We start from the raw sequence: 27,799 nt of genomic DNA on the forward strand, positions 1-27,799 counted from the left end.
CACAAACCTATTTTCGGTAAAGTATATATTAGTGAAGAAATATATACTTCCTTACAGGTTGAAGAAAGAAAATACTGGCAGAGAAGAGAGTGGAAGAGAGTAGAAAAACAAAAAGAGTTGAAATAAAAAGGGGGGGGAAAAAAAAAAAAAAAAAAAAGTCACACTCACACCTCAACACACAGCATCGCAGGCGGGGGGAGAAGACCGGACAGATCGTCTCACAGCCGAGTTAAAAAGAAAAGATTTGAACGTTTTGACCACGAACAACGTGACAAGAGCAGATCTAGAGCACACAGGGTCCCGCTGCCGGGCCCTGCATGTCATTGCACAATAAACAGAGCTGGGGGGGCAGAATGAACTTTACCGGAAGAGCTCGCGCGTTCTCACATTTTGGAAAAGAGGAGTACTTCCTCACCAAGTTACAGTAAAGATTCTCAAGTGTGCACATTGAAAAACAAAGGACATCCTTTACTTTATTGTCAATATTATTTTCGTAATACTCAACAGGTTTTCTTGCTACAAGTGTGGTGGAAACCTGATTCTAAAGCGGTCCGATCTGCACGGTTGAACAGGCCGGCTGAGAGAACGCGAAGCTCCGATACAAACACCGACGACGTTTTTCAACCCGCGCGTGAAAACGGATCGGGAAAAGTACAGTACAGTTCTTAAAGTGTGCACACAAATACGGCGCGAAGCTGCTTGTTTTATTCCGCTGTCTTCACCGCAGCACGAGTGTTAGACTTTGGGCCGGATGCTGGAGCGAAAGGCTGCACGGCTACAGGGCCGGGCCACGCCGAGTAAACGCAATACTCGGATGTTTTTGATAAGTCGGGCGTCAAGACACAACCCGCAGACGGACCGCGCGGATCTCCAGAACGGGACCTTCAATTCCAGCGCGACACTATCCTTCCGTAATCTTTATCTATTCATTTACTAAATCAACATTTTTGGAAACAATTCCAATTTTGTTATGACCTTGAGACACGGATTAACGTGGGCAAGTAGTGATTTGCAATTTAGGCTGAAAAGAAGGTCTGGAATAAAAATCAAGACGGTACAATATTTATCTTAAATCATAACATTATGGTTCCATGATATTGGATCTATACTGATCTACTGCCCAGCCACAGTTTCAGGTTATTACTGATGTGATAAGTGTTGTGGAGATTTAATACGAGTTCCTGTTACATTGAAGGAGAACGTGTTGCAGTTTTAGCTACAAATAAATTAGGAGATGGGAGCTCTCGGAGGATCTGAAGGGCACGAATCGGGCTCTTTATTGGAGCGTGCAGAGGCCTGTCATATTATTAGACTCAGTGTTTCTAAGGTGATCTTGGTTTATTGCACTTGATCGGTTCTGATGTGACTTCGGGTTGTGTGTGCGGATCCGGAGGAGCAGCTATCGCTTTCACGCTGGTCGATTTCGACACGACCGGCATGAAAACTTTAGTGTCGTGTGTTAGCTGGTAGTGTTGAACTGCATTTTATTAGCAACAGAAACAGTGTCCGCCTCCTCAGACGTGCATGTTCATAAATAGCATGGTCTATAACAAATTCAAACAAAAAGCCTGACTGTAAAAAAAAAAAAAAAAAAAAAAAAAAATGTTACTGTACTGCTCACTTCTTAAATTAAAAGGGAACACGACCTCTGTTATGGATACATGAGCTATTCATTTGTTAAAAAAAAAAACAACCAAAAAAAAAAAACATACATATACACATATAAGGCTTGAGTTCTCAACTCTTGGTAGTATTATTGCCATCTAGCATATTTGTAAAGCTTAAAATAAATATGGAGTACTGTACATAAATAATTTACATCAATAAAACAAGAAGAAAAACAAAACACAAGGCCCCTAAACTGTGAGACATGTTTCCCCCTCTACGAACCAGATTTAGTGTTTCTTACGACCGCCGAGCCGGGAAATGAAAACATGGCCGTACAAACGAGCACATGATCAGGAAAGATCCACCTGCAGAAGCTAAGTTGCGACACAACGCATTCAAGGGGTGTGTGGTGTGAAAAGAGAGTCGCACTTGATTCCGTTTCAGATCAAACTTAAGTTGAAGTGTAGGAGCCGATCCTGGTTGAGCGGCGCTCAGTAGTTAACAGATGGTTGAAGGTCGGCGATGCTCGGGAGCGTCTACGGGCCCAGTTCTCGCAGCGGACGACTCTACATCCGGCACCAGGATCAGATTCACGGATATTAATGCTAGATTCAAGTATTTTGAAGGCCAGAAAGCGAGAAAAAAAAAAAAAAATGCCCCGCTGCACCACACGTATCCTCAATACAGTTGTGAGAGACAGTTTTGAATACAGCACAATTTGTTTTATGAGCTGATTACCTGATTTGGTATTCATCTTTTCATCAACTTCTATTCCAACTTTCATTATTCTTCTGTAATTCTCTGTTGTTTTGGTCTATTATGTTGAAAATTGGACACATTATCATTAAGTATATATGAAATACCTCTGATCCTTTGTGGCTGATAGACAATTTTCTAAATTTTTTTAAAGGACTTTATATGAATAGATGGAATCTGGCCTTAGGCGCCACTAGACTGATAAATAAAGATAAAAAAAAAGAAAAAGATAAGAGTTTTACCTGAAAGAAGGCTAGAATATGTAAAAGGGATTTTGTAATTTTGTTCATTTGGCAAATTACAAAAGTAAATTATTTAAGAGGATACAAAGTGATGGAGTTAAGGTGAACTAAATCAGGATGTTCAAAATGACACAGGAATAAGGGTTTTAAATTGACAAACATTTGAATTAACATTTTTTTCTCTAATTTTGCTTGGACTTTTTCCAATCACAAAACTTCTGAAATGCAAGGAGCATCACTAAGGCCGTCTGAAGGTGGATTTTTCCAGCTAAAAGGTGTCTGGTAACCGACGCTGTCACACCTGCCTGTCGCCATGACGCAAAATCTCAAAGCATCATGACTGAGCAGATGAAGAGTTACCAATATTTTTCCCATTTAGTTTTTGGGAAACGCTTAACACATTTTTTTTTTTTTTTGCTGGTAAAGTTCATTCTGGGGTTTTGAATTTTTTCATCCCTAATACAAATCAACACTTTACTGGTGTGAACGGAGAAGTCATCTATTGATGCCTATTCCACTGTTCCCTTACAAAAAAAGAAAAAAAAAAAATAGAATAAAAAAAAAATCAAAAAAAAAAAAAAAAAAAAAAATCAAAAACCAAACGAAACAAACAAAAAGAAAACAGCACGTCTTACAGTTCATCATATAAAAGCTTTAGGCTGTATTCTTATTTATCCTATGCGTGCGGTCATACGGAACCGCATTTCTGAATAGAAACCAAGACATTGGTACACTTCTTCTGCTTTGTTTTTGTACAATAAAAGATAAAATGTGCATTACGTACGCTTGTACATGACATTTTACAATATTTACATACAATTCTTAATAGCATGAAATTTCAGGATTATCTATATACATATTGAAAATGTATCAGAAATATTTGGACTGTCTATTTTTCTTAAATATGTAAGGTAATGCTCATAGCTTTTTTTTTTTTGTTTGTTTTACTATCTTATACTAGAAAAAAATAGTTAATTCAGTGAGCTGTAGACAAATTGCAACCATTTTGATGTTTTTCCTCCGTTTTTTTTTTTTCTTTCTTTTTTTTTCTCTACAGTTAAAACTGAGCCTGTGATGGGAATTTCCAGCACCTTCAGTCATAAAGTCAAGTCGAGATCATGGATGTACCACTCTGAAAGTCCAACGTGTAGCACCTGTGAGAGCTCAGATCGCGTTGAGGCGGAACGTCTCTGAAAGGCTGTTGAGGACGTTCTCTAGGCCGACACATTCAATGTTATCTGGAGATCTTCCTCCTCTTAGGCTTCGGGAGCTTCACCTGACGATCTCTCGACGGGATCTGGAGGCAGGGAGACAAACGCCGCTGTGACAGGTGGAGTATTTGATGAAGGGGAGAAATGATGGGCGGGGGGGGGGGGCGTAAATACTCACTGTGCTCGACATCTTATCCAGCTCGCTCATGGCCTCGTGGATAGCAGCTTCCAAGTGATTATTCAGTTTCCCCGGTCTGTTGGATGACATTTACATTTTATATCAGGGAAATTGGGTTGGATGACAGCGCACGAGGTTTTGTGTGTTTTTGCTCAAGGTCTTTTGGCAGCCGCAGGTAGAAACACACTGCCTTAGGATTAAACGGGGTGAACGGTTTCCTGCACAATCACGGTTAGAATCAAAAGTCGAAGAAAACCAGCGATGGCTGATGCCTGTACGGCATATTGAAAATATACATACATATAGACACACACACACAAATATACACATTACACACACAGAGTTCATGTAAAGCTTTACAGCAAACGCTAGTCCAGTGATATAAAACCAACTCACACTGTATCGGAAGGTTCTCGGTCATCCATTTGACAACTCACATTATTTCAAAATATGAAGTATGTATGGTGTGCACACACTCACTACAGAGGTACAGTGATAGGATTCTAATTGGTCACTGTAAGTAATAAACCCTAGTGGAGCAACAGCAGGTAGGGTTGTGTGAGTGTGTGAGTGTGTGTGTGTGTGTGTGTGTGTGTGTGTGTGTGTGTGTGTATGCGCTTGCGCACTCTGCATCCACTAGTGGGCAGGCCAACCTAATTTCCCTCCTGTACTGCAGCTCCTTTTGGAACAGAGCAAGAGAACTGGCTGCTTCGAGTACAATACTCTTGCTGCCCGTCCACATCTTGTGGAAACGGCCGTACAGGACAAAATACTGCATTATTTTCTGTTTACGAACAGTCGAGGACGCCCGCAGACAAAAGCCGGCCTATTAAAGACGTTTAGTCCTTCACAGCCTGAAGGGCAGATGGAATGACAGGTCACGCAACACAATGTGACAGTTAAGTGGACTCTGTCAGACATGCCTGTTTTCTGACCATCAGCAGCTGGACGAAGAAGTTAAAGACAGTCCTACATAACCTCCGATTGGTATTCGTACATTTTGCAAAATCATTTTTTTTCACTCAATGCTTTTAGTAGATGCAGAACCCAAAAAGGTGTTGAGCTGAAATTAGTCGCGGTACTGATTAATAAATGATACGCGGCTGAATTTGAAACTCTTAACCTAAAGAAAAGGTGACATCAGATCATCCAATCATATCTGGAATAAAGAACATTATTGCTGTGATTGAAGTTTGCGATAAACCAATTCTTAATGCTTTAAATGTACTAAATCATTGTCAAAATGATACCTAAATTAAAAACAAAGCATAAAAATACAATTTTATGGAGTGTATATAAAAACATCCTTTTTAATGAATGTTGAAAACTGACAGGACTGCTCTGTAACCTCACAGTGGACCCGCAAACTTACTTCAAACCTCTTTTGGCAGCTCGGTCAAGTGCTTCCAAGTCATGAGTCAGCGTTTTTAGCTTCTCTGGCTCCACCTGGATGGAGACATAGGAAGATCACATTAGCTTGTTCGGAGACAGTAATTCCCCAGCCGTTGCACTTAATGCTGAATATACGGCACGGCCTGCGCGTCAGTTTTAGAGCTGAATATTCACGAGAACTCCTCAATTCGGAAATTTACAGCTCGCGTATAAAAGGGCTTTTGGCTGGTGTTCAATTTTAGCTGAAACTGTGACCGGAGGATATGAAGAGCCCGCTGACTCTTTCGGGTAAAAATTTCAGATGAGACTTCTATCGTCTCAACTTTCTAGCTGATGATTAGCGTGAAATCCGCGGCTCCGTTGTTGTTGGCGCGCAGCTTTGTCTGGCAGCCAGTGAAATCAGCGGTAACTCCAACGGCCTACTGGGACTCGCAGTTCAGGCTGGCCGCTTCAACAAGGACAGGTGGTCACAGTGTGACGCCTCACCTTGGCCTGCTCCCGCAGCTGCATAGCGGCGCTGTGCACTTGTTCGTCTCCAGCCAGCTTCGCGGGCCAGGGCGGGAAGCCCTTCAGCTGGCCCCACACCAGCTCCCCCATGCTGAAGGTCCTGGACCGGTAGTGGAGCAGCTCCGAGGAGGGAGAGTCTGGCTGCCGCAGATCCTCCTCACTGCTCAGACTCTTTGTGTCAGACGGGCTGGGCGCCATGCCGTTGAAATGGCCGTTGTAGTGACTGTAGTCTTTGGCAGTGGCCAGAGGGCCTTCCAGACTGGTGGAGGAGCTAGGCGACTGGTCGTCCCCTGTTAGCTCCTGCCGCGGGGGTCCCAGCACCTCTCCGTAACCCCGGGTGTTGAAGTGCGGGGTGGTGCCATTGATGTGAGCGCAGCGTTCCACCGTTTGCTCGAGGCGTTCCTTGTAGTTGACCGGCGTCCGGCTGCAGTTGTTGAAGCGATAACCGTCATCTAGAAACGCCTTACCGTGGGCGGCGGCCAGGACGTGATCGTTGTTCCCCTCAGCGGGGCACTGCGGGGCGGGGGCCAAGCTGGCGGGGCGCTCCATGCAGGGACTACTCCTCACCTGGGTGGAGCACTCCAAAAACTCCTCGCCGCCCCAGGCGCTGTTGTTGCTCTGAGTGTCGAAGCCTCCCCCGTGTTCTCCGTCCCACTGACCCCTTGGAGTGCCACGGCCTGGTGAGCGGAAGTAGTCACTGGCCTCTGGGCCACCATCAGGTGTGCTCTTCCCTTGCTCCATGTTCTTCTGACCTCCTCCGGGCCTCACCTGTCTGGATCTGGCCTGCTGCGACAGGGCCTCCCCATCCTGGTGGCCGTGTAGGACTGCGCTAACGGCTTGGGGGAGGTTGACGGGCTCCCCGATGGAGGCGGTGAAGGCACTCATGGCGCTGAGGGCAGGCACCGGGCTCGCCTGAGTGGTCCCGCTCACGGTTGTCGTTATGGTGACGTGCATCCCCTTGCTGGCGGCATCCACCACAGCTCTATAGATGGCATCTACTGACTCCGGGCCTCTGCCGGGGCCCCTGTCAGAGCCTGGTGTGCCTGCTCGGAGCCCCTCGCCCTGCGACTGCTGCCCCTCTGCAAACTGAGGGTGTGGCAAAATCCCCTGCTGAGGGCACAAGTGCAGAGTCACTAGCCGCCATTTTGTCTGACACAACTACCAACTTAAAAACACAACTGCGTCATCGTCCCACCTGGTAGTTCTGGTAGATGCAGGCCATGGCGCCTGCGTTGTTACTGTCTGCGTAAGGTGGGTTTTCAGAGAAGTGCTGCTGACCCTGGTAGGCCTGGTGAGGGGCCACGCCCTGTTGCAAGCTCTGGTGGACCTGCTGCTGATACATCTGACTCCCGCCCGGATGGACTTGAGGCTGCAGGCCGCCGAGACTGCAGCCGTGGGACGAGGGATTCCCTGCAATGAAGGACAAATGGTGTGTATTTCGGATGCAAGTGCAAACGGGTGCGCCGTTTTGGAAGCGAAATCCACCCTGACCCAGAAATCCCAAAATGACAAGCTCTTTCTCACACAGAAAACAGATGGAGAATCAATCAGGGAATCGATTCATAATTGGATCGATTTGCAAAATCCATCAGGGAAGTGACGGGGGGTATAGAAATGTATTAATGCCCATCCCGTAACACTTATCTACGCAACACCCCGGCGGAACGTGTATATGAGATGTTCATTGGATAACTGTATGGCAGACAAGCCTAATCTTGATCCACGTCATTCTTGTCGAAAAGTGGAAGACAATCAATTAAAACGGAGCATTTCTTAATATTTAAAAAAAATCTCAATACCTAATATCAGGGTCCAATGTTGTTTATGTTTGTGCTGAGAAGGAAAGTGAACCAAATTCACAAGGTTCACCCTTAATTTCAGAGTGCTAGGCACAGATTTTCATATAATTTAATAAATCACAGTAAATAATTTATGACAGTAATTTATAAATCATATGAATTGAGCATTGATATTCACATTTTCAGATTTACTGAAGCTGCACAGCAGTTGTAAAAGGCATTGCTGGATGATTGATTTCCAAACAGAAAAAAAAGTAAAAAAGTTGCACATTAACAATCTATTGCAGATTATATTCACGGAGGAACACACTGACAGATGTGCAAAACTAAAAGACTTGTTAACAAAGGACAGGCCATGATCAAAATGTATCAAGGCCTCAGATGTATCAATGAATCAAGACAAAACCTGGCAGCAATGATATGCAGACAAAGCCAAGGCAAAATCACCAAGACCTGAGCGTGTGTGTGTGTGTGTGTGTGTGTGTGGGTGCGTGTGCGTGCGTGCGTGCTTGTGTGAGAGAGCAGTGACTGGAGCAGCTGGTGCGATGCTACGTAGCTGAAGGGCAGCTGTGTGTGTTCTCCCATTTTTTTCCTCCTCTTTTCTTTCTTCCCCTCTCCCTCCGCGCTAACGCTGAGAGCCACGACTCGGCCAACCCCCTCCCCCTTCCTCCCCGCGTCCTCCGCTACTGCTATGATATAGTGACGGCTGTTGCCGGGGGAGGTTGCCATGGGAACCCAGTGATGATTGGTGGTGCTGTCCGCTTCCAGGAAGCTTGCTGGGGGGGTCTTCGGGTGGTTGAGGGGGGTTACAAGGGTCGGGTGGTGTGATTTTAGCCTGATGGGGGAAGGGGGGTGGTCAGCTGGGTGGCAGGCAGTCTTGGGGGGTTTACAATGAACTTTGGGGTATTTGTTGATGAGTAGCGGGGGGTGTTCAAAGCTCAGTAGCTGTCTGGAAACAGATGGTTGGAGGCTAATGCTAAGAAGCCAATGACTAGGCCACTTTCAAAGAGTTCTCAGTGCTCTTAAGATGCCCAACATGTCATCTAAATTAGGCTCAAGTGGGGAAGAATATACACAGCGACTCGGAGGAAGAACATCTGCCGTTTGGCGGAAAAGAAAATCTTTTGAGTCCTTGTGCTTTTCCCACCAGTGGCACTCATGGAAGAGCATCATATTTGAGGTGTGATAATTCTCACGAGAGGTCCTTCATCAAATCCTCACTCATTTCAACTAAATGAAAGTTAATCATCTTTCGTTGCAGTTGAAAACATGCTTTTAAACAAATTCAATTTTTGTGTTTTTTAAAATGGAGAAAGGTCTTGGGGGAAATAAAATAAATTGTCCCTTTGGTCCCAGCTGGCCAGGGGGGCAAGTCTGCATCTTGTTTGATTGACAGCATCTGGTGGGCTGCCAGGGTGCCGGCAATGCGCCGTACACAATGAACAGAAAATAAACAAACTGCTTGGAACTACAAAATTGAGGGCAGACAGTACAGTTCAAGAGATTCGTCGGTACACAGAGATACATAGAACCAAAAGTGAAATGTGCTGCATCAAGTCCGACAGTCTGTGTTTGTAAACTGCTGAATTACACAAAAAAAGATCTCACTTACTACAGGGGTTCCCACAGTGGGCGTTTGGCCCCCATGGGGGTTCTGCCAGACACAGATGGTGGAGTCACCAGATGATTTCCAAAAGGAAGGGAAAAAAAAGGCACATTTTCACTTGTGTCTCAACCAATTGACCTCACAATGAAAAGCATGACAAGACAGAATTAAACGATGTGAAAAAAAAACAAAACAAACAAAAAAAAAAAAGGTCTTTTTTGCAAGGGGTCGCTTTTATCATCGAATCATCCTCTAAAATTGACAAGATTTACCCAAGAATCAACCATTAAGTGGCCCAAAAAGAAATTACTTGAAAGATGATTTAAAAAAAAAAAAAAAAAAAAAAATACAATTAAAATTATTACAAATAGACTGTTTGCCAAACAGCCACAAGAGAAAAGGATTAGAATAGATTAAACCTAAACCTGGATAGGACTATTTGTGTGATTCTCCTGGATCACCGCACCTTTATTTCTACTTGGGGGTATGAGATGCACTGAATGGTCTAACCTTAATTTGATGCAAAAAAAAAAAAAAAATTAAAAATCCTTTTGGCAGCGATCAAATGGAACACTCAGTCCCCTAGGATGTTGACACACGCGGTGAAGAGATGGGCAATGTGCCACCCAACATCCATCAAACCCAAGTATGGATTAAGCTCAGCTTTTAAAAGAAAAATGAGAGACTCTGCTGCAGCCCTGATAAAAAAAGAGTTAAACCCGTGAAGTCGCATCCAGAGAGGCTGTGTGGTCCTTGTCTGATCATTAGGAAGACATCTACAGCTTCTTTCACGGTAAACATTAGAAGAATTCGATAGAATAGATTCACAATGTTGTACTGTGTAGTATTTGAACAGAAGGGGATAAAGGCTATGTGGTCACACTACCTTGGAAGGACAGGCTGAGGCTGAGGACGACAAAAGTGGGCGTGTCACAACAACGTTGAACCCAATCAGCAACAAGAACTTCCGGTCTTGCACGTGACAAGAGGCGAGAACTGATTTAACCATTTGCCTTACAGTTACATGTTTCATATATTACAGTCGATCTGCATTCATGTGAAACACTGCAATAATTTCTCACAATCTATATTCGACAAGCAACTATTTTCATAATAATAAATGAGGGCGTCTTTCAATTTACCTCTAATCCTGGCTCGTCACATGTGATTATCATTTTTAAAAACCTTTTTAGTCCGCTAAAGTTGTATGTTTTGGGGTTTTGAATATTTAAGGTTGCCATCTTGGGATCTGGAATACTGACATTTCACACATATTTATGGAAAAATCAACGGATTGATTGGTCAACATTATAATTGACGGATACCTTTTTGATTAAATAATTGTGATTTACAGCACTAGACTGCATCTTTATGCAGGTATTTGAAACAAAAGAAATTCCTATTTGTAGTCATTTAAAATGACTATGTAATAGGGGTCATATATAAGTGTTGCTAGTTTTTCTTATAAGTATAAAACCAATGATTTCAGGGCAGCTTATGGTGAGTAGCTTCCTTAGTAAAGTCTGAACAGAACAAACAGATGTATAAAAAACAAAAACGAGGACGATAAAACATGTTATATCATCCTCATTTTGTGGCATGATGGCGGCAAGGCTGGAAATAAGCACTTGTCACTTATCAAATGTAGGTGATTCTGTTAAGTGGCAGCTTCATTTGCTCAACCGACAGGCCAATCACGGTTGGGGAAAAACAAAGTTTCATGTTGTGCAGGGTGCACTCCTTAAAGTTTCTTTACTCATCATATCTGTGACGTGGGAACAGTTGTCTTCTCTCTCTGAGCCTGACCTCCTTCTCTGCCTTCACGCCTTATGGATAGCATAGTTCCTGTGCTGTGAAGACTATATGTACATCTAATTTAACAAGACAGCTCAGTATATTTCAAGGACACAATTAATGAATACATGTATTTGTGACATTTTTTGACAATTGGTGAATTAAGTGATTGACTTGTGCAACATTTAGGTTTTCGGATGTTCAAAATGTAAATTTGAATACCTCTTGGTAGAAGAGCCAACGCGAGCAATGGCAAACTGGTTGAAACAATACAGAGGGATAACAAAAAATGTGACGATATTAGACTGAATAATAGATGGGGGAAATAAAATGCTGCTTCCGTGTTTAACTATATATGACTTTGAAAGTGGCAGCCCGTTGCTACCCAAACTAAATTTACATTTGCGATATTTACAAACATCTTCAGTCACATTGTCTTTGGCTTTTTAAGCCTCTAAAATTGAAAATGACGCTTAGATTTTCACTAACAACCATTTTGTCTGCTTTCAACACGAAGGAAGCGCCGTTCTTATAATACCGGGTTGATAATGATTGTTTGTGGAATAGATGGTTATCCCTTAAATCTCCTGAATGTCATCCAAACCGTCACGTGATAAACATCATTCCCTATCTCCTGATCTACACAGGGCCGTATGAATTTCAGGAACTGGAGAACTGGAAATACAGAAAACTGGTCTCGGGCTGATGTGAACAGGTGGCCAGAAGCAGACCTTGGAGATCGTATCTCCATTATAAACCATATGAGGACACAGAAATGCACAATGAATACATAAAACCCAATGTCTGGTCCTATAGCTGGCAGGAGGAGAAAAAAAAAATCCAGGTCTTTTCAGTACTGTCAAAACAAATGTTCACATGGATGCGCGCACATACACACAGGCGCACACACACACACACACAGGCAGACACACAGGCACACACACACACACACACACAGAGTCATTCATAGGCACACAAATAAACAGGATTGCACAGACTGTAATACACGAACATGCACACGCAGTCATTCAAAACACACACAGGCCTAAACCCTCATCAAAGGCTTCACTCTGGTCTCTATTCAGGGTCCATTGTTACTATAGCGACCAGCTAGCCACAAGAAGCTCTTTAGAGTGCCCTATCTGGGCTGCTTCCCTTAAAGCATGATGCGGATCCCATTTCCATCTTCTTGCACCATTGACTAATGCTAGCATACAAATAAAACAAAGAGAAACACCGGCTGACTGACAATTAGCTAAGCCTCCAAAGATGAGGGGCCTGCTCATTAGCTCCCAGTTACTGGAGGAGCCCGTCCGTCTAGGCTTGAGGCCGATCGCCTAAATCATTCGGTTTCAGTTCACTCACAACCATGTAAACCACATCTTCATCCAGCCTGTAGTTTATCACATAAGAGAAGGTGACAAACTCAATAATGGCACAAGATGTCAACACTACAATACAGCCAGAGGGTGTTCATTTAGACCTTAATCACTGCTGTCACTTTCAAAAGGTCACCAGACTATAGCATTTAAAGCTTATCTTTCCATATGGCGAGAGAGGAATTATTCAAGCTGCTGCTGAGCATTTCAAATTCAATCTACCGAGGAGTAGATTTACCACAACTGAAATTATTTTGTTTGCCGTTTGTTTCACTTTTCAGTCATTCATCCTTTGCTAAACCCTTCCCTGAAAAGAAAAAAAAAACAGTCCACGTCTTACTTTGGAGAACACGATTAGAATCCAAGCTTGCCTGAACAAGGTGAAACCCAGAAGTCTTTGATCATTTCTGTTTGGCAATCTGACATGGGATAAACTCAGGGGTGTCACACGCTACACATTCCAAGACAAAAAAAATATGTTGGAGATGGATACCGGATATGGGCTGGTAGAGTGAATAATTAACAACCTTCAACAACCTAACAACAGATATTCTTGCGTGTTTGCCTTTCCGGTGATTTTCAAAAGTCAGTCATCTTCCATCCATTTAAACATCAGTTTCGTTCTGACACCCGGTAGATAATTTAAATCTAATGTTCACAACCACACAGTGAAGGAAGACGTTTTGGGATTTTCCACCCCAGTGTATGCAAACAATGATCCCAGAGATTGGGTTTCTTTACCCTTCGGTTATTATCTCATTGTTGCGCTTCACTACATCATAGGTTCATAGAGTGGATTCAGAGGCTGGACAAATGTAAGTAAAAACAGTAAACTGGAAGGAAGAATGGTTGGTTGTCAAAACATTCTTAATACTCCTTGTATGAAATCTGCATATATCATTCGACACATATAACAAAAAATGTCACAAATAGTCATCTTAGTAAACAGGCAGTAATTAAATTATCAACAAAAACTAAATGTGTTGCAGAGGTTGTATCACACTGTCACTGTCCTTCTACACCTGTATTTATTTTGCACTGGTCCTGAAAAGTTAATAAGTCAATGAATTTTCCCCAGGCATTTCCCTCTCATTAACTTCCACGTACAGAAAATAATCCATACGAACCAAAATGCATCAATAGAAACCATTAATTTCATACTGAAATCATCTTCCTTTTTCAAGAATTACAAAACAGTTGGGACTAACTGCTCAGTGTTCAACTTAAGGACAATCATTTCCATTTCACTAGTTCTCATATTTGTCAGCTACCCATTTTTAATTACAAATTTGCCTGTCTGTTGGCATTCCCTCATGCTGCTCTGTTACCATTGTTTTGTCTGCCTCTGGCTCAACAGTTGGTGCGACTTGCACTTAACGCTGTGTGACTGAAGCAGCTTTTTTTGAACCTTGGAAAAATGGTCTTTCTTTAGATCGAACCCGACCCTAACTGTAGAGCTGACGCCTTGAAAGACAATTCCACACCGAAAGAAATGATTCCAGTGTATTAGCTATTCAGACTAGATGCTGCGCATCCGGATAAACCCATTCGTTCACTCATGCTTAAATCAGACAAACCTCAGAAGTGATCAATTTTCCATTGCAATCATTAAGAATAGATGCAGTGAGGAAGTAAACTAGAAAACCATATTTTAGTGAACGTGATCATGTGAGTGACTCTTAAAATGACCCTGAAGAGGAGGATTATTTTGATTTTGGACACAATGCATCCTCTAAATAATCCTCCTCTAAATAACCGTTATGAATAACTGCTTTTATTGATGTTATTGAACAAATACTAAAATTCCCGTTTGCTGATAAACCAGAGCTTAGATATCTCACCTGTGTCAGAGATGGTCTGTGTACAGCTTCCATCACCGCCATGTGGCACCACTACCATGCTAGTCCGCCCTATGCCATGAAGTAGGCTCTGCTGTGAGGGGTGGGGACCAGAATGACACAGAGGTGGGGGATTTGTGTTGGGGCGTCCAAGTGGCATGCCATCTGGACCGACAAGTCCACCACCAGGCCCGATAGCCCCACAGGTACTCATTGCTGGGGCCTGCATCTGGGTCATCATGTCAGGGAACTGGCCTGGACGAGAGCCCAAGTGGCCGGCGGAGGCGTCCATATTCTGGCAGTGCTGCATGTTCTCGCCGGGACCCCGCAACCGCTGCTGGGTGAGCAGGTTCTGCTGAGGGCCTCCGGGGACCATGGATGTGTTGTCATTGTAGTGCATCTGCGCAGCTCCTTGAGGACCGGGCCCTGGGCCGGGGCTAAGGCCAGGACGATGGCTGTTCCCAGCCATGTTGTGGGAACTTTGGCAGCTCATGGACTGGAGCAACTGGGCCATGGAGGTGTTCGGGGGAAGACTTCCAAGTCTGCCCACCTTTCGCAGCTGGTCGGTGGCACTTGGTCCTGTCAAGTGGGGTCCTCCCATGCCTGCTTTATTTAACATGTTATAGACCATGTTGTTACTGTTGTCATGGTTTACTGATGCACTACCAGACGACTGCTTTCTTTTGCGCATGGGATCCCTCTGCTGGGCCATTAACTTGTCTCTTAAGGCTGCCCGACCACTCTGGCCCTCAGTGTTGAGCAGCATGGTTGAGTTTGGTGGGAGCATGGGGTTTAAAGTGCTGTGTCCCTCCATGCCTCGAGGGCCGCTAATAGAGACAGGGTGCCCACTGCCCCCTCCGTTACCTCCTCCACCTACCCCCATACCAACAGCACCACCAGCCACACCAGCATTGCTGTTGCTAGCAGCGCTGAGTTTGTTTTGATTTGCTAGCTGTGCTTTGGCTGCTGCTGACAGAAGACTACTAGCAGGAAAGGAAGCAGCATTTTGTTGGTTGAGGATCTGGTTCAGGGGCATTCCCAGGAGTCCTGGGTGGCCCTTTTGGGAAGCGCTGGGGGTGGCCATAGAGGATGAGGAAGTGGTAGAGGAAGAGGTGGGGGAGTACATGGGGTTGTTGTGCTGCTGGGTACCAATTGAGTTTCCTATCCCAGACAGCAGCTGAGATTCTTTATACTGGTGGAGAGGGTCTGTTTTGTTCGTAGAGGGACTGGAGGGCATAGCTGGCCTCGGAGAACCCATTGCCGACCTGGGGGAACGTGGAGGAACTTTCATGGTGCCACACGGGGCCTGGTGCCCTGAGGGCATTGCAAAATTTCCGTGGTCAGAGGAGGTGGAGGACGAGCGTGAACGATGTGGAGAAGCCTCCATTCTCCCTAGGGAGGGACCTGACATGTGAACAGGGGAAGTGACAGGGGAGGGGGACATGGAGGAAGCCGGTACACCCTGTTGCGTCCTTTGAACATGGCCGCCATGACCCACAGGCCCAGGCTTCACTGTGGGTAAAGGTAGGTTGCTTGGCAAGGGAACAATGGCGGGAGGGGGTATGTTTACATTCATCATTGGTACCTGAGAGTGGATGTTAGGCTGGAAGTTGGAGGTGTTTGGGGCGTTGGCTGAGGGCTGGCTAACAGGCTTGCTGGGGATAGGGTCTAGGATACCTAAGGGGTCTTTCTCAGATGTCAATTGCCTTTTCTGCATGGCACAGGATGGTGGCACCGGGGGAGGGGGTGGTACTGGATGTACAGGAGGCTGTGTTTTGTGGTGGAACGAGGAACGGGGCATATCCATACCAGGAGGGAAGTTCCCCCTCGGTATGTTGTTCATATTCATGACAGGACTTTTGGCAGTGGCCGTGGGAGAGAGGGGCGTGCTAGTCCTCCCTGTCATGGCGCAGGATGGCTGACCTGCAGGGGAAATATGGAGCATTACGTTGGGTGGGGAAAGAGGTGTCCTAGAGGTCCCATGGATGGAAGCTGAGCTGGGACTTCCAGCTCCTGGAAAACCACAAGGATTGGTCCTTGGAAAGCCCTCTGGGCTGCCCAGAGTGTCCGTACTGGGGGACTGTGAGCCATCCCCATACAGTTTAGCACTGGATGGGGGTGGACTCAACATGCCTCCATACCCTCCCCGGTAAGGGGATTTGGGGCCTGGCTCACCACTGGCCAGCCTCTGCAGCCTTGAGTAGCCAGCGTAGAGCTCCGGCTGCTGGGCTCCACCTATCTCCTGGGGCGGGTACAGCCTCTGTTGCTGTTGCTGTTGTCCAGCCGTCATCATCATCTTGAAAGGATTCTTGCAGTCTGGTCCAACAGTATTGGGCATGCTGTCGTGAGGTTTAGTCCGAATTGCTCGTTGAGTTGCGGAATGCACTGCGGCAACAGAAGATGTACCTTGAAAAAACGAAAAAAAACAAAAGCACATTTCAGTAAAATTAATAACAATAACAATGAACAATAAAATGTAAGTCATTAAACATGTAGCTGTCTACGGAGCAGAGTGGCTAGAAACCTATTGGAGTGAAAAAAACTGCTCCAAGATATCTGCATCCTGACAACAGTCACGCATACATTATATAACATTTCGGACACGGTCAACTTGCTGACACTGATATACTACATTTAAGTGTCTAAAAAAAACAATGGTTTAAATGAACTTATACCTCCCCCTGAACCTGTCAACGTGAGAGGTGGGTGGGTCTCCATGCTCTTGTGCAGTGTAGCCACAGCCAAAAGCTTCCTCTTGTGAATGCAGAGTTTGGTGACATCTTCATCTGCTTTCACATCCTCTGCTGTCCTCTGCTTGACAGAAGCCCCTGGGTCAAAGTTGAACACCTGTGGAGAGGGTTGAACATTGATTCACTGTATATAAGAAAGTCTTGGTCGTGAAATTATACAAAGTAAAATAAATAAATCTCTAGTGGAAATTGCTCATGACCGCTGTGAGTTTCTCTAAAATAAGAATTTTCCTTAATGAACTCCATGTCAAAAAACCTGTTTATGCATTGAGCTCAATCTGTAAAGCAAATGAAGGATGGACAACATTAAATAGAAGCTCTTTGTTTTACTGATATTTATCTTCAGTGCAACTACAATGCTGGCAGATCATTTATAAATAGAGGTTTCTGAAGCCGCACCTTTCCAAAACAACACTCCCAAATTATGACATTTTCAATCCAGCCCAGCTGCAAAAAGTTTACACAACTTCTTCTGGAGCCACAAATCTTTAAATGCTCTGCAAATTTTTCAAACCATATCAGTAAAAGTGAAACTGCACTTGAATTGTGAAAGTCCCTAAATGCTACATTTTTAAACTTGAGGAAGCAATAAAGACTGGCAGGTGTAAATAAAAATACAGAACACAAATCTGTACATGGATTTTTGTATTTTCCTTACTTTTCCTAAGAATAACTGATATAATCTGCATCTCACTTGGTGGGATAACTGATGGGGATCTAAGAAAATGTAGTGAAGGGTATGTTTTTTTTAAATTCTCTTTTACCACTCAGATCACATTGTAGTTTCCCCCAAATTTCAGAGACATCTGGTTGAAAGTGGTGCTATGAGCTTGATCTAGCTAATGAACAGCGACTATCTTGACAAGCCACGGGGAAATTACCCCAAATGCTACCTTAACTATCAGCTGTCCTATAATTTTTGCACCACTGTTATATCAAAGCAAATGACTAAATAAAAGAGTCCTTTTGATTCTTTAATAATGACTGGTTCATCCTCAGCTGCAAGCAGCAACCGTCTCATTCTGAAAGGCTCTGTAGAATTTCCATGAAAATAATCCTGCAATCCTGAGTGGGAAAACGCCACGTTATTCTCTCATTATGGCAATTGTGCAACTATGGAAAGTGTAGGCTCTGGTACAGATCAGAACATTTCGTGAATATCAGTGACTTTCCAGCCTCTGCTTATCTTATTTTATTGATTCCTGATCAGTTTTAAGTGAAGGGCCAAGCTCTTTTGCTTAGATATATCTATGTTATTGTCTCAGAATGAGAAAATGTTGTAGAAACTGACCAGAGGATTGGCTGCAAGAGTAGTAAGTGTACAAATTATCCTCTGCTGGCAGGCTGGAGCTACTGATTCAACCAAGTTTAACACAATGTCTGCAGGATTTTGACATCCCATGGTTTCATCCGGTGCAGAAGGAACAATTCAGGAGGCAGCCAAGCTGTTTCATGGAACTATCTGAAAGTACTGCAGTCAACCCGGGAATATAGTGTAAATAAAAGCAAGGTGCATAACAAAATACTATTTTTTGTGTTACTTTTGGTCTACTGTGTTTTTATGAAATGTATAATAATCATGACGGAGACCCACTGATGAAGACACCTCTTATCCAACATTAAGATTGATATGAATCACAAATACAAAAATAGCATAAGGTCAAACGCTTTTTAATCAAATCTGATCTTTTCTCTCTTTTTTGCCCGCAGATCTTCAGCCTTGGTAAGGTTTAAATGGTCTTTTTCAGGTATAATTTATCCCATATGGGCCAATTTTGTTTGATAATGGCCTGATCCATTTGACATAGCATGAGAGGGAAAACTTTAGAATCATGATGAAGAACAACAACAAAAAAAAAAAAATGGAAAAATGGATTACTGCAAGTAATGTGATACAGTGCAAGTTTCACACTGCCGACATTTATAGTCTGTTTTTTTTGGCTGGTCAGCTTGAATATGTTTCATACATCCTATGCATATGGAGGAAATGTTGAGGGAGCAGAGTCATGCTGTCGAACCAGTTCAAGAGCCTTCCCTGGACATCTGTGGCCATTTTCCCACCGTTAACAGCTGGACAACAATCAATTGTACACGAACATGAATTCCAGTTGGCCATCTGGCAAAACTAAAACTTTTCATCAGCAACCTTTGAACTTGGCCAGCATGACTTTTTGATACTCATAAGACTGCTCTAACAATAACCTGTCAGAAGTTGTTTTCACCTCAGTTTGACAAGTTGGACACCATTTCCTCCATTCATGTTCACTTCCCTCCCTCTATCCTCATTCTTCCTATGCAGATGCCCTCACAAACGTCAAGAAAGTAATGAGTGTAACTGAGGCTGAGACAGATTATGTCTGTTAAAAATAAAAATGTTATGTATCAAACAAGAGGCCTTCAGGAAACCATCTCAGATATTTGCAGCAAGTGCAAATTTCTAATAAGTTGCATGTTTCCTGATTGTGAATAATGTCTTCTGCAGCGCTATAACCACATTTAAGTGCGAAAAGCTGTTCTTTCAACTGTATTAAAAAAAAAAAACAACAACTGTAGCATACCAAAAATTCCATAAAATTATATAATACTTGCAAAAAATGTAAGACCTGATTTTCATTTGTCTCTAATTGGACCCATGATCTATAATAACAATAACAGATGTATCGGTTCTAAAATGATGGCTGAATTGCCGATCCATTCCCACTCGAGTATGAGTCCAATCTTGTGCATGAGGGATCGTCTGATCCAAAGCTCTCACTGTACTAGGAACATTTTTACTGACTCACAGTTGCAGAAAGCTGGTTCAGTCAGTTTGGTGCCCCATTTCCACATCACCAATAATCATTCAATAACTGGGAACCGATTTTGATGTTGATTGACAAGACAATTATGACATGAAACTTTTAGAGTGAGAAGCTATCTGGGGCTGAGATAACAGGAGTCTGTAGACATTACACTGTAAACATGAATGAAATCAAATGTTATTTTGGTTCAATTCTAAATAAGTTGCAGAACCCTCTTCTACACCATGTTCACAGTATTGCACTATACTGCATTTCTATTTGAAGCGAATTGCCAATGATCCCTCTCAAATGGTCCAGATACTGAGGTAGTGCTTCCCAGCTGGTCTAAATGGCAACCAATCTTAACAGTCAGCTCTTTATGGCACTTCTGGATATGTTGTGTATGGTGGTAGCGGAGTCCACCAAACTGTGAGTAACACCAGACAAGAATCACTCATCAAAACAAGTTGCTGATGGGAACAATTTCTCCGTTACTTTCGGCAATAGTGGACAATGACAGTCACTTCAGATGGCAGCTAATCTAAACAGATGTGATTGGTTATGTCTAAGTGAGAACCCTTATTGTTGACTTTACACAGTGGGCTTTTCAAAAATACTAATTCAAAAAGTTCATCTTGAATATGTTTGAAACACTGGATTTTAATTTCAAACAATGCATACAGCCGTTCTGGTTGCCGAATAGTGCACCGGGTCTGCACCCTCAGCGGGGTCCTTGGAGATGCGTTGGAATTTGCCCAACTAGTCTAAATGTGTTTGGCGACTTGGAGGAGACATTCGACCATGTCTCTCGGGGGTCCTGTGGGGTGGGGGTGGGGGAGGTGCTCCGAGAGTTTGGGTTAACAGAGCACATGATAATGGCCATCTGGTCTCAGTGCGACCAGTGTCAAGAGCTTGGTCCGCATTGCCGCTGCCTTTCTAGTGGATTCCACCGGAGCTGCCCTTGGTCACTGATTCTGTTCATAATCTTTATGGACAGAATTTCTAAGCATAGCCAGAGCATTTAGGGGATGGTGACCTCGGGATTGGGTCTCTGCTTTTTGTAGATAATTTGGTTCTGTCTGCTTCATCCGGCTGTGATGACAATCGGCCCCTCCAAATCCGAGGCCATGATCCTCAGCTGGAAAAAGGTGGAGTGTTCTCTCCGAGTCAGGGATGAAATCGTAACCCGAGTGGAAGAGTTCATGTATTTCAGGTCTTGCTCACGAGTGAGAGAAAGATGGTGCGAGAGACTGACAGGCGGATCGGTGACGCGTCAGCAGAAATGAGGATTCTGCAATGGTATGTTATGGTAAAGAAGGAGCTGACCCAAATGGTAAATCTCTCGATTTAATGCTCAGTCACGGGCTTTGGGTTGTGAACGAAAGAATAAGATCAGGGATACAGGCGGCCAAAATAAGTTTCCTCTGCAGGATGTCTGGGCTCTCTGTTTGAGATGGGGAGAAGCTTGGCCATTCAGGACAGGCTCAGGGTAGAACCGCAGCCCCCCCCCTGTATCAAGAGGAACCAGATGAGGTCACTAAGGAATTTGGTCAGGATCCCTCCTGGGCGCCTCCCTGCTGAGGTTCCCCGGGCATGTCCTGCTGGGAAAAGGCCCAGAGGACACACTGGAGGGAATATGTCTCTCAGTTGGCCTGGGAAAACCTTGGGATTCCCCCGGAAGACCCGGATGAAGTGGCCGGGGAGAGGCTGCTCCTCCTGCGACCCAAAGACGGAGAAGCGGAAGAAGGTGGGATGGATGGATGAGCAATGGATACAGGACATGACAATCTCTGCCATATCAACAACAAAGTTTAATGTTTACACAGCTGGTTTTACCGTTCAATAGTAGGACACTATGTTGTGGAGGGAATCCAAGGCTCCAATCAGGAGCATGAAGGACAAGCAAATGAAGCAAATCTCAAAGATAAATAACACACACAGTACAGTCATTCATGTATACACACACACAGAATATATATACACACATATACATATACATTTTCTGTATGTGTGTGTCATCTGTAGGTCTGATTGTTAGTTATGTTTGACATTTATTTGACAAACAGTAGAGTCATTCATATATAGATGCATACATACATATACATACATACTGTATTTCCCGCACTATAAGGCACATTGGATTATAAGGCACATCTTCAATGAATGGCCTATTTTAAAACTGTTTTCATATATAAGGCGCACTACATTATAAGGCGCATAGAATAGAAACTACTGTAGTGGCTGGGGTTGCGTTATGTATCCACTAGATGAAGCTGCGGTAAAGGGAATGTCGACAAAACAGTCTGATAAGTCAGTCAGTTAAACTTCATTAATAGAATACAAACCAACGTTCTGACAAATCCGTTCACTCCCAAAACAAGTTAGTGCATTCCCATTACAGTACCATACGTACCAGTAACTCGGTATTTGCGTCACCTTCGTTGAAAACAATGTTTTCTTCACTCCATTTGTCACAGCTCAAAGCTTTTCATAAAACAAAAGCACCAAGAAGGACCGTCTCTAAACTCATTGATGTTCGTGTCGCTAGCTTGCGCTGTTGCCTTCATTGGAATAGTGACTGTAGAGACGCTTGCAGCTCTCTGTTCAACAACCCACTGCTCAGGTTTGGCCTCCAACTGTGGTCATCTCGCTTTGTTTCCTCGTAAAATGTTTAGTCTTCTTTACTTGCCGCAGGTCATCTTGTAGCTTCCTCCACTTCCGTACCATTGATTCATAAATGTTGAATTCTCTCGCTGCTCCTCTATTCCCGTGTTCTACTGGGTGACCCGTCGCCTTGAGTTTGAACTCTCTGTTGTAAGCGTTTCTATTGAAACGTGCCATTTTGGGGTTATTATACACACCCAAGTGGTGTGGGATTGGAATTCCCCTTTACCGTTTTTACCGCTGCTACTTCGGCAGCGCCCCCTGACTAGGGTAGCCGTAATTAACCAATATTGATCCATATATAAGGGGCATCGGATTATAAGGCACACTGTCGGTTTTTAATAAAATAAAGGCTTTTAGTTGCACCTAATAGTGCGGAAAATACGATACGTAAACACACATACATACAGTGCATTTACTAAGACACTTTATAGTTTCACTGAGACACTTTATAGTTTATAGTTTATTTTTATTTCTAATTCTGCCTTTTTCTTTTTATTATTTATTACTGTTATATTTTCTGTAACTGGCACAACAATTTCCTCCAAAGATTAATAAAGTTGTTCTTATCTTATCTTATCTTAGACACACACACACAGATATATACACATATACATATATACAAATACATTTACTGTATGTGTTTGTCATCTGTAGGTCTGATTATGAAGTTAATCTCAAACAGTAAAGTTTGGAGGAAATGTACATATATATATATATATATATATATATATATATATATATATATTAGTGTCATCTGTAGACCTGATTGTGAAGTAATAGTTTGTAAGTACTATACAAAATGCCACAAATTCAAAATTTATATCATAACAGTTGGCAAATTCTTAGTAGAAGTAGAGGACATGAATAGTTGGGGACAGTCCTAGTTATTGGAACCTTGACTTAAGAGTGCATCATCCCACAAATTTTCAGAGATCCGACCCATCGCTCAGTTGATTTTATGCTTTATGATACGAGTTGAGATCTGAGTTATGAGCGAAGGGATGAGCGTTTGACACCGAAAAGGCCAAACAAAAAACCCAAACTCACACACGGCACTAAATAGCTCAGTGAAAACGATCGAGAAAAAAGCAAGTCGTGCGTGTTGTTGACTTGTCCATGAAGAGATGGACAAGTTGTTAGTAAGAAACTGTGATAGAGATCGAGAACAACACATTCGGTGTTTGATTCGGTGCAGCAGACGGCTGAGACATCGGCGGGCATTGCATCGGAAGAGTCAGTTAAAGCCAGTCGGGGACGATTTGATAATTTTAAAAAGAGGACCAGCATTCAAGGTATTACTGTACAATCAATTCTGTAAGTATAGCACCTTTGTGGATGTTAAACTTTACATATTTTGAATATGAGAGAATATGTATTCTATTTTCTGAAGTTAATCAAACTCTTATAATGAGGTGTAGTGCTGGTCGCAGGACTTTCATGGACTTTTTTATTCAGGAAGACATATCTTTTTTTAATACCACTGCTCCACAATGAGAAGGGAAAAATGTTTTTGGCTGCAAAGTGCATACCAAACTGTGACTTTGAAACCGAGGTATGTACAGGGCTATTATTTTTGTGTGTTGTTACACCCCTAATCTGTTATGTGCGACATGGCGCTGAACAAAACCACAATCTGCAAAATGACTCTGTAGTCAAAACTCCAATAGAAACAAGGATGTCATGCCTCAAGTCTGAAATGAAATACCAAAAACTGAATCACTGCTTTAAAAATGTGGCTCTTACACTACAGTTTCCCAAAAAAGACCCTGCACAAGACAGGGCACCCCACTGTTCAATGCACATTCAGGGTCGATCAAAAGATTTTAATCTAAATCTCAGTTGTTTTTTTCCCCAAACAAATGGAAAATGAGAATTACCTTGTGGAGGATGAGTGGACACTCCAGGCCACACTTGCATGTTCCATCTGTCAATAAGTAGGTCTTTACCTGCTCCAAGCTGGACAGCACCGAGCCACTGGGACTGCACACAGAAACACAATGAGGGTTTAGCTGCTGATGCTCCAGAGCACAGAGACATCTTTTTGTGACATTGTGCTTTGCAGCAGCTACATGCAGAATCCAAAATTACATACGTTATTCAAAATGTCTCTGTAAATGTCAGTACACATTTCTGCTCGAGGGCTTGGACACAAATATAATGGTATTTAGTGTTCTGTCTGTAAAGTCCATACAGGCTTCTCCTTCCAATCTGGTCTGGTGTTCTTTACTACTCTGGAGATGGAGGAGCAGCAGCAGCCAGGGCAAACCATCTAACAGAGGAAATGCTTTTTTTTCCACTGCTTGAATCATTGATCGCTTTCTTTGATTTGCTACTCAAAGCTAGGGCCACAGATGAGTGCTGGAATACAATTTGATTGATAAATGAGAATTTTACAGTCTGTATCATACTAAGACAACGTTATCCCTGAAACAAATGCACACTTTCACTACCCAGAACAGGAACACATGCAAGTTTGCGGTGACATTACGAGGCATGGCCAAAGAAGTAGACAGGATGCTTTCGAACACCCAAAAATAAACCTGATACCAGCAAACAGCTTTAATTCATTGTGGCTGGTGAACACACAAACATCTAGTCTGAGGAGTAGTTCGAGTCCCAGCTACAACCTGCTCAGTGGATGTGGTGAATGAATGTTTTCTTTGGAGAGTCAATAGCTTGTGAGGTTAAAAATCAACATTAAAATTGCATCAGAATTTAGTGGGGTATTATTGTCCCATCCTGGCAAACGTGTGGGCTGCAGATTATTTGAATCAAAGGATCATATATTGTAAAGTGAACAGCAGCTTTCCAATAATCTGCCCAACAATATGGCTGAGAGAGATTACGTCTCATGGATGTGGAATAACACCTCTGCCTCAGCTGAGTAGTTCAAGCACAAACAATACCTCCACATGGTAGGAAACACTTAATACAATAATTTTACCAATAAATTTGTCAATATCTGTTCATGAAAGGGGGTGGGGGGGGAACTGATGGCCACAAAAATTTTAATGATGGACAAACAGATTATTAATCTCAGAGGGAAGTTATAAATGGAAATGGATGGATGCAGATATGACATGGATATTGCCCCTCCTTATTGATAGATGGAAATATGACATTTTGATAATATCAGGGTGTCTGCGGGTATCAGCCTATCAAATCTAATGTTTTTAATGCCCTTTTAATGCCACTTTAAACAAATTTAATGACCATGTCCGACTGCGGATACGCTTATTTACAATAATGTCAATCGTTTACATCTGGAATAGATTTTGCACAGTGGCAGATATGTACATATGACCTTTTGAGTGACAATGAAACTGAAGAAACACATGGATTAAACTTTGTGTGTGATTATTAGTGCGTATTTCTTAGTTTGTTTCCTTTTTGCTCGACCTGGTGTTGTAATTGTAACCTAGTGCACTGTCTGAACACCGGCCATAAACAATAGCCAATTAAAAGCTTCTGCTTGTCAATCATCACCGATCACCACACAATTCTGATCAAAATGTCTCAATGTTTATATTGCCTCATTAAATTAATTGCCAATAACGATATGTTTTTCCATCAAGTGTATTTACATTTTTAATGCCGCGAGACATTAAATTTAATGCTTTTTAATGAGCTGCGGAAACCCTGAATATTATGCAAAATTGTTTAGCTTTAGTCACACACTGCAACTGTGATTATACTTGCCTGTAAATCTGAAAGTGTTTGGCCTATTAAACAATTAAACAAGAAAAGAGCATGTAATCAAGCTTTAGAGTCATTTTGCACACTTGCTGGGGTTGGGTGGGTTCGCCCTATTTTACATTTGATGTCTGCACAATTTTGATTACTCTTCACATTGAATTAATTTTTTTTTTCCAAATACTACATAATGTGACGTAAAAGTGCAACACAGACATGGGATTGAGTAAATAATAAGAAGGGGAAATATGGTGGAAGAACTATGTGAAGGTCTAAGTAGGTTATGTTATAACATCACCAAGTCTTATACTCCAGAAAAGCAAAATGCAATCAAGCTGGAAGATCTGCAAACATTACTAAGGGGAATAAATGACAGGTTTCCCTCTGATTACCATAATAATAATTATTATTATTATTATATGGTCCACACAAACAACGAAAATAACAACAATAACCAAAACTATCTTTTATTTTATTTGTTTTCATGAAACATGCTGGATGTGTTCAATCTTCTATCTGCTTATGGCATCCCAAAAAACACTGATTGCCTGATCTACCTTTGCAAAGTGTGTTGACATGGAACAGAATGTTACAAAAATCAAGGGCTTTAAGTCTTTGTGTAAAAAAATACATGGTTGGCTGAATAGCTATCAACATTCTATAAAAAAATAGTGATGACATAAGCCTATGTAAAAAAAAGCCAGTGAAACAAGAATATACTTGATAAAGGCTCATATTAAAGTGCCACTTCCTTTTATCTTTACTTTTCAACTCAATTAATAATTGAATTTTGCAGGACGCTGATATTGAAATGAGTAAATTAAAAGCACAAACAAATTAAGGAATTGCTGACACCCGCTGACATGAGGTAAGACTGACTAAAAATGGTGGAAACACACTCTCCCCAATGATCAAGTTCAAGTATTGATCGGTTTAGTTTATTAATTTGAGTAAAGGATCATTTTGACGAGGTGCCATGTTTTGAACACTGGTGGATGTCACGTAAGCCAGAGAATTGTCAAATGCACATTTCATTATTTTTCACAAAGTCCATTCATTCCTGATGAGGGACAGGTAAAAAGGAAACCTATACCTCTAACTTTCCAAGAAATAAAATAAAGACTGCCGATGAGATGATCCCTAACTGTATACAATGCAAGTATAACTTTCTTCAGGGAGCCAGTAAACAAAAGAACTAGCGTGTTGTCCATTAGGATGAAACACTGAAGGATGCTTGTTCATCCGTTGGATGGAATTGAGTTAACACATTATTTCAAAGTGAGCAGACTGTCTTCTAGAACTACGCTTACAGCTCGGTGCAGGTGTACACATGGTTACCGTATCGACAGTGTAACAGCATTGTCGGGGTTTAGCACACAGATAACTCTAGCGACCCACAGATTTCTGCATTCCCCTCAAAAAAAGCTCTGGTAGCAAGAAGCAGGTGACATTTTCTGAAACCTGACTCTGTGGTGAGTTGTCTTACCTTATGTATATGACCCCTCCGCCATGCTCCCCCTTGCGCTGCCAGCCAATGGGGACCTGGACAGGAGCGGCCTGCCTCTCATCTCCAGCCTCACAGTCCTTTCCGCCATTCAT

The 27,799-nt window shown here is 42.7% G+C and overlaps 1 protein-coding gene across 1 annotated transcript; it reads right to left on the reverse strand.

The window, feature by feature from the left end:
• Positions 1-3,618: 3,618 nt before the first annotated feature.
• mbd5 (methyl-CpG binding domain protein 5) lies at positions 3,619-27,799 on the reverse strand. The gene is made up of 9 exons (XM_086148515.1): positions 27,687-27,799; positions 24,385-24,487; positions 16,986-17,157; positions 14,314-16,716; positions 7,090-7,304; positions 5,874-7,004; positions 5,368-5,441; positions 3,996-4,071; positions 3,619-3,903 (listed from the first exon to the last, which is right to left on the reverse strand). The coding sequence occupies exons 1-9, from the start codon at positions 27,797-27,799 to the stop codon at positions 3,841-3,843; spliced, it is 4,350 nt and encodes a 1,449-aa protein (XP_086004641.1). The 3' UTR covers positions 3,619-3,840.

Source organism: Fistularia commersonii, chromosome 6 (assembly GCF_037954325.1).
Source record: "Fistularia commersonii isolate RoL2024-O1a breed Wild chromosome 6, RoL_Fcom_v1.0, whole genome shotgun sequence".
In the NCBI taxonomy this organism is placed as follows: Eukaryota; Metazoa; Chordata; class Actinopteri; order Syngnathiformes; family Fistulariidae; genus Fistularia; species Fistularia commersonii.